General features: G+C 35.9%; 1 protein-coding gene across 1 annotated transcript in view; it reads right to left on the reverse strand.

Moving 5' to 3' along the window:
- Window positions 1–11,663, reverse strand: part of LOC111044286 (mothers against decapentaplegic homolog 6) — a 73,720-nt gene extending 62,057 nt beyond the window's left edge. Inside the window, 1 exon segment of the mRNA XM_039435166.1 lies at window positions 11,260–11,663. Coding sequence (XP_039291100.1) covers window positions 11,260–11,388 — 129 coding nt within the window. The 5' untranslated portion in view covers window positions 11,389–11,663.
- Window positions 11,664–12,345: the final 682 nt, after the last annotated feature.

The raw sequence follows: 12,345 nt of genomic DNA on the forward strand, positions 1-12,345 counted from the left end.
TCGAAATTGTTCGTGTCGAATCCTTTTAGGGGAAGGACCTAAGTTCCAAATTTCAAGTCATTCCGTTAATTGGGAGATGAGATATCGTGTACACAGACGCACATACACTCACTCATACACACACACACACATATAGACCAATACCCAAAAACCACTTTTTTGACTCAGGGGACCTTGAAACGTATAGAAATTTAGAAATTGGGGAACCTTAATTTTTTTGGAAAGCAATACTTTTCTTACCTATGGTAATAGGGCAAGGGAAATAAAAATACAAAAACTTAAAAGCTCTTCAATTATTTATTGCATTTTCATTACATTGTTACTGCTGCTTTGACCAGTCGACGAAGAAGAAAAGGAAGAAAAAGAAGAAGAAGAAGAAGAAGAAGAAGAAGAAGATGAAGAAGAAGAAGAAGAAGAAGAAGAAGAAGAAGAAGAAGAAGAATAAGCAAGATGGATTTCCTGTCCATCACTCTAAACTTCAAGAAAGAAAGACCAGCTGCTCTCACTTCACTGTTTTATATCCCATCCCCTATCAACCGTACTACAAACTTGTTGTAGATCTACAATATTTCTCTCTCTCTCTCCTCTTCCCTATATTCCCATTCTCCTTCCTTTTCCATCGGCGGCGGCGCCACACTTTAACCACGCAGGTGTAACAACTGCACAACAATCAAACGGAACAAAAAAAATTTAGAAAAAATAATCGTACACGAACAAACATACTACAGACACAAAGAGAGTGTGTGAGTAGACAGCTGATGTTGCTGGGATGAAGAAGAAGAAGAAAGAAGAAGAAGAAGAAGAGAAGAAGAAGAAGAAGAAGAAGAAGTGAAGAAGAAGAAAGAGAGGACAATGCGGGCTCAGGATACGGTACAGTGAAAAAGGAAAACAAGCCTACCAAGGATAATAATTATCTTGTGCATCAATTCAATGTGATTCCTATCTCTTCCCATCCACTCCCTCCCTCACTCACTCACTCACTCTTTCTCCTCTAGTCCTCACTCTCACTAGTTTTGGTAGAGAGTTAGTGGGGAGGATATTTTTAATATTCCTCTCGAAGAATGGACATTGATATGTCCAAAGCTCCGCCAATTTATGTAGATGCATAACAATATAATTATCTATACTTATTATAATACAAATTGCTTTTTCATATCATATACAGTTCAATAATATTATTTTCTTAGTCTATATTATGTAAATTCTATAATTTTGCTGTATTGCTTATATAAGTGTATAAGCCAGTATATATTGTAATCTACATAAATAAAGTACTCAATCAATCAATCTCCCTTGTAAAATTGGAGCATAGTTTTTTAACAATGCCAAAAAATAATAAATTAACAATATATTCAACTTCAATGATGAAAATGTATTATTTTATCATTGTAAAATATACAGAATGACACAGAATAACGGGAACTTTTAAAAACGACATAAAACGTTTGTGGGAAGAGCAAAAATGAGTCTATTCAAACTAATGTATAGTTCAAGACTTGCCATTTGAGAATTATTAATAACATCTATCACTTTTTGACAATTACTTCTTCAAGATGGCTTCCTCCTGAACAATACTCACTCTTGAAATTTACACTCTTGAAGATTACACTCTTGAAATCTGTGTTGAGATTCCTGAACAATTGCTGCAACATTTCAGCTGTGATGTTGTTAATTTAATTTTGAATTGTCTGTTATGATTCAACCACAGTTATTGGTCAAGTTGTGAAAACGTTTGATTTGAGATAGCTCCACAAACAGAAAATCGCAGGTGGACAGATCATGGGACCAGGAAACGCAGATGTTGCAGCGATCAATGAGGAATCGTCAACACAGATTTCAGGAGTGGATTCGTTCAGGAGGAAGCCATCTTGAATAAGTAATTGTCAAAAAGTGATAGATGTTATTAATAATTCTCAAATGGCAAGTCTTGAACTTCACATTAGTTTGAATAAAATCATTTCGCCGCACTGCACAGAAAGAAAGCAGGTTTTCCAGTCCTACGTAGATCTGAAAGACATTGTTTGCAGACGACTCTAGTCTGACGTCAGAATAGTTTCTTCCGGCCTAGGCCGGAAAGAGTACACTTTCAGCCGCTAACATGGAACTGAGAAAGGTGATCAAAAAATAGCTGATCACAGAACTTTTAATTATTTGTGTTCAATATTCAATAATTGAAGCATTCATCAGACCAGCTATTCAATGAGTTTGACGTGATGGATGCAAGACAGCTTTACTCCAAGGAGATACTATGCAGATTACACAAGAACCCCAACAACATTTCAAACTAGAAAACCACAACACAAACACCAGATACAGGATCTTCTCATCACCAGTGTTGCAAGGAAGGCACTATACCAGAGACATTTCAATCATTTAGCACCAAAATTATATAATCTACTCCCTGCAAACTTTAAACAGATAATCTCCTAGAAAGTTCAAAGCAATAGTACACATTGGTTGATGAGCAAAGGAAGCAGAACATAGAAAACATCATTTCAAATAACAACTAACCACCTAATGAGACTAAACACTAACTAATTGTAATACACACAAAAAAACTAACAAAACACTCTAGAACATGGTACGCCATAGTGGAGTAGGTCATTTCCACACAGAAAAACTAAACAAGTAAAGAACACATTATAAGAATCTTTGTAACTAACTATTGTATGTAATATTGTAATTTATCTAATATTTTTGTAATTGATGTTGTAGTTTTAGTTTTTTGGAAATAACATTTATTATTTATTATTATTATTTATTTTTATAATAATATCATCTTATTGTAATTTGGAGGAATAAAGAAGTATAAACTCAACCTCCCACATAATTGAACATCATCTTTTAGGGTTTTATACAAATCAGAATAAAAAATAAAAATACTTGGACAATTTCCTGATATTCAGATTACCTCAGATTTGCTAGAGCTATCACCTTCCACTTCTGCTTTCAGAAGTGCTTAGTAAACAACTATTCTCATATATATATTGTTTATTTTTGTGTGTGGCGAAAAATAGCGTTCGCACCACAGGCAAAAATGTTTTTCCGGCTCTCAATCTTTTCTAGTCCTCGGCCTACATCCTCGGACTTGAAAACCGATTTCGAGCCGGAAAAATCTCATTTTCTGCTCTTGGTGCGAAATGTACTATTTTTACCCTTCCCACTAGTGTTTTATGGCGTTTTTAAAAGTTCCCGTTATTCTGGGTCTCTCTGTATTTTTTAGATGAAACAAGAATGAACAGCGGATATTACATCAGATATACCGGTACCAGCTATCCTCTATAGAAGGCAGTGGCAAGGCAGAGAATCGGAAATGCTGTTCTCCTACCTTTCTCCACTGTCATTATAACGTGGACATCTCTATAATAACTGAGAAATGTTCTGTGGTTCCAGTTATGATTGAGATAGTTTTACTGGGTAGATTCCCTTTGTCGGTAGAAAAACGAAAAATCTAGACAATTTTTTTCACTAATAACAGTGACAAAACATGAAATCACTGTAAAATAATATAGAATTTCTTGGCGACAGTGTTCTATATGTTCTATACTCTACTATGATGGAAACAATAACGGAATATGATAGACAGTATTCTATCATAATATCATTACTGGATGGCTCATTTTTGTCTGAGGGTGATGCCACATGGACCCCCTAGACTTGTGCGAGGGTTGATGAGGATGGCTTAGAGTAAACTGTAAATTGTCCAAATTTTTAAATCAATTCTCTACTTAAAACACAGTTCATGTTTGAGTTTTAATTTCAATTGTTTCATCTTCCATTTTAATTTAGATTGATGATGATGCAGCGACCGAGACTAGTACGGTATCTGATCTAGGCCCGGTTGCACAAAAGCCTGTTAAACTTTAACAGTAATTAACTATCACTTTAACCAATCAGAGAAGGCTTTCTAGAAAAGAAGGCTTCCCTGATTGGACCCCGTAGCATTTAATGACAGTTAATATATAAAAGTTTGTGAAGACAGGCTCTAGTAAACAACTTGATGTGACAGTTTCAAGAAGAGTAAATTCAATACAAAACACTGGTTTGAATCTGGAAAAACAGGAAATTATCTATAATATAATAAATGAAAGAACTGGTTTATACACGAAGGGGATAGGAAAATCGCGAATGACGCATCATCACGTCTGAACTACTCAACTGAAAATTCGCATGTTGATTCTTAATTTACCGAGGATGGTTATTTATTTATTTATTTATTTATTTATCTATTGTACAAAATACTACAATCATAATATAATTATGACATTGAAGGGAAAACTAGGCTGAGCCTGTACTATTCTCTCCACAAATTTTGATAAAAAGTTAATGTTGTCGAAAGGTTGAGGTTATGATATCACACACTGCTTCGTCACTTGATTCTTGGTCCAGGAATAATGATTTACTTATGGGCCATTTTTAATTCTCCAAGACTTCAGTAGGTCAAGATTTTAATTACACCCTTGCGGGGCACGGGTCACCTGTCAGTATTGTATGAAGTATTGGAAATCAACAAGCTTCCAGATATTGAATCAAAAAAATACATTTTCTTCGGCAGATATTGACGTCAGAACAATAATTTTGCTCGCTCGATCTGAGTAAACAGATTCTATTTGCCATTAGTGGTGCATTGTTTGGGCAGAAAACACGTTTTTCACAAACATAAACATGTTTCATACAAACAAAACCATGTTTGAGTGAGTTATTCTCAGCCAATGAGCATTCACAGATTGAATGGATTGTTAACGTCATAGGAGTCCATCTATTTTTAGTTGTGGATTTCCTATTTGATGGAGCTTATGAGTGTGTGGGAGGGAGAGAATGAGAAGAAGGAAGAGGGGGAGAAAGAGGAGAAGAAAGAGGGGAAGAAACAGGAGAAGAAAAAAAGAAGAAAGAGGGTAGAAAGGGGAGAAGAAAGAGGGGAAGAAACAGGAGGAGAAAGAAAGAAGAAAGAGGGAACAAAGAAGGAAGAAAGAGAGGGAGATGGATGGGGACAAAAAAGAGGAGAAAGAGAAGACGAAAGGTGGATGAGAATGATAGAAAGAGCAGATGAAAGACTGGAAGAAAGAGAGGGGAAAGGAGTTGTTACTACAAATAATAAATGTCGACTCTTTGAGAAGGATATAAAGTAATATTCTTCCAATCAACACACAGGGATATGATGAAAGGAGAAAAGGATGGTATACTAGAGTGAATGAAAAAGCGGGAAGATTACAAGGAGGAGGAAGAAAGAGAGAGAGGAGAAAGAGAAAGTGAGAGAGACTGAGAGAAATATGAAAAGGCTCTGTGAATGAATGAAAAAGCAGGAAGATCACAAGGGAGATTGATTGATTTATTGAGTACTTTATTTATGTGGATTACAATATATACTGGCTTATATACAATAGCTTACAATACAGCAAAATTATAGATGAATTTACATAATTTAGACTAAGAAAATAATTATTGAACTGTACTTGATATGAAAAAAGCAATCTGTAATAACTGTGGATAATTATATTGTTATGCATCTACATAAATTGGTGGAGCTTTGGACATATCAATGTCCATTCTTCGGAAAGAATATTAAAAATATCCGCCCACTAACTCCCTACCAAGATTGATTGATTCATTAATTGAGTACTTTATTTATGTAGATTACAATATATACTGGCTTATACACTTATATACAATAGCTTACAGTTCAGCAAAATTATAGATGAATTTACATAATATAGACTAAGAAAATAATTATTGAACTGTATATGATATGGAAAAGCAATTTGTAATATAATTGGCGGAGCTTTGGACATATCAATGTCCATTCTTCGGAAAGAATATTAAAAATATCCTCCCCACTAACTCTACCAAGAGAGAGAGAGAGAGAGAGAAAGTGAGAAAGAGAGAGATGAAAAGTAGAAGGATTAAACAGAAACGATAACGGATTAATGGATTTGATATCAGAGTGGTTCTTGGTTGCTACTAAATCCTGTCCTCAGTTTCTTATAAACTCACTTATGCTTTCCATCTTGTTTTTTTCATTTTCTCGTACATCTTCTTCTCCTTCATCATAATCCTCTTCTCCTGTCTTCTTCTTCTTCTCCTCACTCATCTTCAACCAATCAATCGATCTTCTCATTCGTCTCATCCTCCTTCTTCTCAATCCCCTCCTACTTCTTCTTCTTCTTCTTCTTCTTCATCTTCTTCTTCTTCTTCTCCTCACTCATCTTCAATTAATTAATCAATCGATCTTCTCCTTCCTCTCATCCTCCTTCTTCTCATTATCCTCCTACTTCTCCTTCTCCTTCTTCTTCTCCTCCTCCTCCTCCTCCTCCTCCTCCTTCTTCTTCTTCTTCTTCCTCTTCTTCTCCCACTTTGTGTGAAAACAACAATGAGAGGAGCAAAGGAAATAAATGCTAATGGAGAGAAGATCATCTTCTATTATGACAGTGCAGTGCTTTGCAGTGAATCTTTACTGTGTGTGAACCACCTCTTACACATGGACAGTCTTCAGCTGATAACGATTATCGCCTTGCTAATGCCTTCTCATCCTTTTTCATCATCTCCTTCTTCTTCTTCTTCTTCTTCTTCTTCTTCTTCTTCGTCTTCCTCTTCTTCTCCACACTCATATTCTACGTTTTTGTACATCTTCGCGACGATAAGCAAAGTGTGAACTATTGAATGACTCTGGGAAACTCTTCTCCTCCAACCACTCTTCCTTCATCTTCTCCTCCTTCTCCTCCTCCTCCTCCTCCTCCTGTCTTCTTCTACTTATTCCTCTTCTTCCTGTTCTTCTCCTCACTCATCTTCTCCGTTTTCGTACTACATCTTCGACGATATGCAAATAGTGAACTATTGAATGATTCTGGGAAACGCTTCTTCTCCAACCCTTCTTCATTCATTTTCTCCTCCTCCTCGTTCTCTTCTTCTTCTTCCTCTCCTCCTCCTCCTGTCTTTTTCTACTTCTTCTTCTTCTTTGCACTTGTCATCTCTTTTTGTACATCTTCGAGGATATACAGAGAGTGAATGACTGAATGAAGAATGTCTTTCGGAATTCTTGCAACTCCTTTCTCTTCATTGACATCTCCTTCTCATTCTTCTCCTCATCATCCTCCTACGCTTTCTACTCCTCCTCCTCCTCCTCCCTCTTTGTTATTTTCCTTTTTTACCTTCTTCTTCTCCTTCTTCTCAATCATTTTCTCTTTTGTACATCTTTGACCATGTACAAAGTTTGAATAATTATTGAAAGACTCTGGGAAACTCTAATCTTCCAAATCCTCTTCTTTCAAATCCTCCACCTCTTCCTCCTCCTCCTACTCCTCCTTCTCTCCTTCTCCTCCTCCTCTTCCGCCACCAACTTATCCTCACCACAACCTCCGTCTACCTGTCTCTCTCGTTCTCTTTCTGCTCCTTCTTCTTTTCACATTCTCCAGAGCATCTCATCAATGGAGTGAAGAATGACTGTTTGTGAAAGTAGTTCTTCTTCATCTTCTCCTTCTCCTTCCTATTCTTCTTCTCCTTCTTTCTCATCTCAACATAATTTCTTCTTCTTCTTCTTCTTCTTCTTCTTCTCTTCTCTTCTTCTGCATCTTCTTCTTCTTTTTCTCTTTCTTCTGCATCTTCCAGCATCCATAAGTAGTTCACCTTCCCATCATTCTCTTACTTGTCCATCTTCTTCTTGTGCTTCTCCTTCTTCTTCATTTCCTTCTACTCCTCCTCCTTCTTCTTCTCTTCTTCTTCTTTTTCTTCTGCTCCTTGTCTTCCTCCTCTCATCCTCTTCTTCCTCCCTCTTCTTCTAATTATTTCCATCATTCCATTCACATTCTAAATTCTGCTACAACCCCCAGACATGAGACACCTTCTGTATTATTATTATTATTATTAACATCATTCTCAAGTTAGTATTAACAGTGAGTGCCTCTAATGGACCAGATTACAAGGTGTTTCATTTCTTTCTCTCTCCCTCTTCCTCACACTCTCTCTCTCACTCTCTTTATCATCCAAAAACAAAAACTGGTTTCCATTCAAAGTTTTCTCGTCACATCACGAATATATTATCCAGGGTTCATTCACTAAAACCAAGCTCGGTATCAAATTCCTGAGCTAAGAGGGTCTTAATGTCCTAACTTCCGCTCCAGCCTTTCTAATGGTTTAATGCTTCAGTGATCCAGCATCCTAAGATCTGAATAAAAGGTCGAAACACCTTAGCTGATAAGAACTGACTCATTCATGAATTCTGAAACTTTAAAGTAAGGATAACCCCTAACAGGGCTCCTTAGTTCGAGTTTCATAATGAGGTCCACGTTATAATGGCGGTGGAGAAAGATAGAAAAACAGTGTTGCCGATTCTCTAGGTTGTCACTGCCTTATGTAGAGAGGATATCTGATCTAATATTAACTGTTAATTCTTGTTTACAATAATCAATTATGTTTTATTCGTGATGAATATACTAATAAAACACGTGGGTATTTTTCAATGATTTAATATCATACTAGTAGTTCTGTGAACAGTAGACCTCATGCAGTATTCTCATCCACAAGTACCTGATTGAAACTATAGTCCTTATGGAAAAACAGCAATAGACTGGCTTCTCCACTCATCTGCTAGTCTTCTATATAAATACCTGCTAGTTATCTGCTATATATAAAAGCGAAATGGCACTCACTCACTGACTGACTGACTCACTCACTCGCAGAACTAAAAATCTACCGGACCAAAAACGTTCAAATTTCGTAGGTATGTTCAGTTGGCCCTTTAGAGGCGCACTAAGGAATCTTTTGGCAATAGTTTAACTCTAACGGTGGTTTTTAAGGGTTTGAAGTTCGTTTCTTAGCATGTATATTCTTCTTTAATCTCATAATTATAATTGAAAAATGTCCATACCATATGTTAATATAGAGCTATAATCTAGAGAGAGTACCTCTTCGAAACAGTTGTTAACTGGTAACTAAATTAATAATTTTGTCAGGTTGAATTGACTTTGTTAGGTTGGCACCAAGTTGAAGATAGAAATGCATTTATCGCGGAAAAATTGATTAAGCACTGCTACTTCAATCAGAGCTTTTCCTGGGAATATTATATTACTAGTCGTCAGGCTCGCTTCGCTCGCCATATCCGTTTAGCCAGACATTCAGTCTGGACCCCCGACTGGATCGTCCTAACAAATAATAAAAATGCCCGAATGAAAAATGCAGGCGAGCGAAGCGAGCCTGCTGATCTCATTCTTGGACGATCCAGTCGGGGGTCCAGGGGGCGGAGCCTCCAATTTTGAAACCTATTTATGTTCCTACATCATGATATGTTCAAATACAGTATTTTCATTTCCAATACAGTAAAGCTGCGTTTACACCAAAGTTATTAACAAAATGCTAATTACTTGATCCTTATAGATTATATTAGACTGAACCTAACTTATCATACACATGGTGAACATATGTGTTTGTCAAGTTCCGTTCAGAATCTATAATGATTAGGTTATCAACATTTTGTTAATAACTTTGGTGTAAACCCAGCTTAAATGTTCATGTTTATTATTTGATATCACGTTGTATATTTTATGGAGATTAAAAAATAAATTCAAAATTTATTTGATTTCAAAAATGAGCTCATAGCTGTTATAATTCACAATAATTTATCCTCAGACTGATAGATAAAATTGAAGAATTGAATGAATCCAGTTTCAAGATTTGAGAAGAAAGAAAAGATTGAAACTCTATTTTCAAATTCATTTTCTATTCTTTATGGGAAACGCTGATTCATAACGAAGAATTTAAATTGGCCTCTCATCTTTGCGACCTTTTATCAGTTGGTGCGACATTGTTTTAAAAGCATGCTTTGTCATGCATCGAAACAAGATAGAAGAATCATTGATATATTTTAGTCGTTCTCTGAAAACCAAATGAATCTCAGAGAATATATTATGCTAAAACCACTTTATTCGAGTCGAATATAGTAATATATTAGAGCCACTTCAATCGAGTCGAATTCAAATAAATAAATTCTAGATACAGGCTGAGAGAGAGAGAGAAACGAGTTCTTGTTTCTGAGAATATTTTTTGCTGATCATTTTTTATTCCCAGCTTTTGGAGGAAGATGGTGACCCCACATTGATGGCACACATTAATGTGTTTTGGGCACATTAAAAATTCGGGTTTTATCAAAAATGTTTTCCGGCGTTTCAACCGTTTTAGATTACTCATTCTATAGAGGGAGAAATACTTCAGTCTGCTTTCCTTATGAATAACATTCATGCAATCCATTCAACCATTATATTTTTTTTTGGAAAATATACTTGAATTTGAATACTTAATAGCTATGGTTTCACCCATACTATATTTATTTATTTCATTGACAATCACAAATCATAATTACAATATGATTGGGAGATTTTGTCTTCTCCCAAATTTTTACAAATAAAAGTTTCAAAAAAGAATATATATTCTGCAGCTTAATGTTTAAGATTTCAATTTACTATAGTGAGGTCAACATTATAATGGTAGTTTTTAATTAGCAATAGTATTGCTATCCTTGTCTATCATTCAACAAAGCTGATAGCGCTATCTCTTTCACGCTTTGCTCTGTTGCCAGATCGTCTTTTAACAATGTAGAATTGATAATTAATTAACAAAATATTTCATCTTAATCATGAAAATTCAATATAAAATTATTGGAAAATATGATTTCTTGCTTAATAAAATATAATTGATTATTATAAACGAGAATGAAACGTTAATATTACATCAATAAACCTGTATCAGCTACCGTCTATAGAAGCATAGCCAATCAACAAAATATTTCATCCTTATTATGAAATTATTGAAAAATATAATTTGTTGCTTGATAAAATATAATTGTTTATTATTAAACGAGTTTGAACAGTTAATATTACATCAATAAACCTGTATCAGCTACCGTCTATAGAAGGCATTGACAAGACAGAGGATCGGCAACGTTTTTCCCTATCTTTCTCCACTGCCATTATAACGTAGACCCTCACTTTGGATATTGATAATGGTGTAGCATCGTAAACTGGTATTTCGAATTGTTTTGATAAAATGGTGGTTTTGGGAATATTAATTAGTTTTCATTGAAGAAGGATATCTACCATGACTACCAACATTGAAATGAAAATTAAAAATTCTTCATTTTTAGGACTTTTAAGTGAAGTTTAAGTGAAGGACTTTCAAGTCAACATTGTCAAAGTTGATTGAAAAGCATCATTACCAATAATTTTCACTCAAAACCTATTATTTTAAACCAAAATAATTCATGAAATTACTCACTTTTTTCAGATGTCTTCGATGAGGCACCGCATGTCGATCCAGATACAATACTTGAAGTGGTGATATACTCTCAGATTTCAGCAGCATTCTACTACATGACGTTTCTCGCGTCCCTACACGTCTTCTCATAAATATATTTGCCTACAAATAAACTCTAATTCCACCCAAATAGATCGTAGATATATTGTTTCAACCACTTTCATACTGTTTCTCCTAAAATATCTTCTCAAAACTTGTATGTACTGACTCAAAGTTACAAATATATTGTTTATTTTTGGAGGTAATTATGCTGAGAACTCATGAATTTTGTTTTCAACTTGTGTAAGAATTCTTCCTTACCACCCCAAGAACACGTGTTATCTAAGACGCTACCTCAACAGGCAAACCTAACCTAACTTTCAACCTTCTTCGTCGGCAGTTAGCGGAGAACTGAGCGTTCCTTCAAAACTTTCAGCTGCCAAGTTTCCGCTGCAGTGGAGGGGGTAACGTTAGCGCATGCGCAGTGGAAGTGGTAGCGGAAGGAGACAGCGCACGACGGGATCGTCCCTGACTGTCATTTTAAGTGTTAGAGACCAGGGACCATTTCGTGCGGTGGCACTCATAGCTAGCGCACGACAAGAAGGTCCCCGGCTGCAGTTTGGAAAGCGTTGGCAGCAGTTGGAGATCAGGGACCATTCCGTCGTGTGCCCACAGATACAGACGCCCGTCGGCTGAGCGTCGAGACGCCAACAAACAAGTGACGTCCTCTTGGCGGACGCCGCTTGGCTTGCTTTGGGGACGTCGCGGCGGCCATAATGATTGAAAGAGTTGAAGTGATGGGAGGGTGTGGAATATTAAATAGGGGGGAAAGAAAGATGGTGTGTGAGAGAGAGGGAGTGAAAGAGAGAGATATGTGGGACAGGGAATGGGAATAGTTTTGAGAGAGAAGAAGAATGAGAAATGAATTATATTATAGAAAGGGTGAAAGATAGTTGAAAGATAAATAGACTACAAAAGTATGAAAAGATTAGATTAGATTAAACATTGAATATTATTCACAATTGGAACATAAATTATGTGGAATTCATACATATAAAGGTACCGTAT

Source organism: Nilaparvata lugens, chromosome 8, assembly GCF_014356525.2.
Source record: "Nilaparvata lugens isolate BPH chromosome 8, ASM1435652v1, whole genome shotgun sequence".
In the NCBI taxonomy this organism is placed as follows: domain Eukaryota; kingdom Metazoa; phylum Arthropoda; class Insecta; order Hemiptera; family Delphacidae; genus Nilaparvata; species Nilaparvata lugens.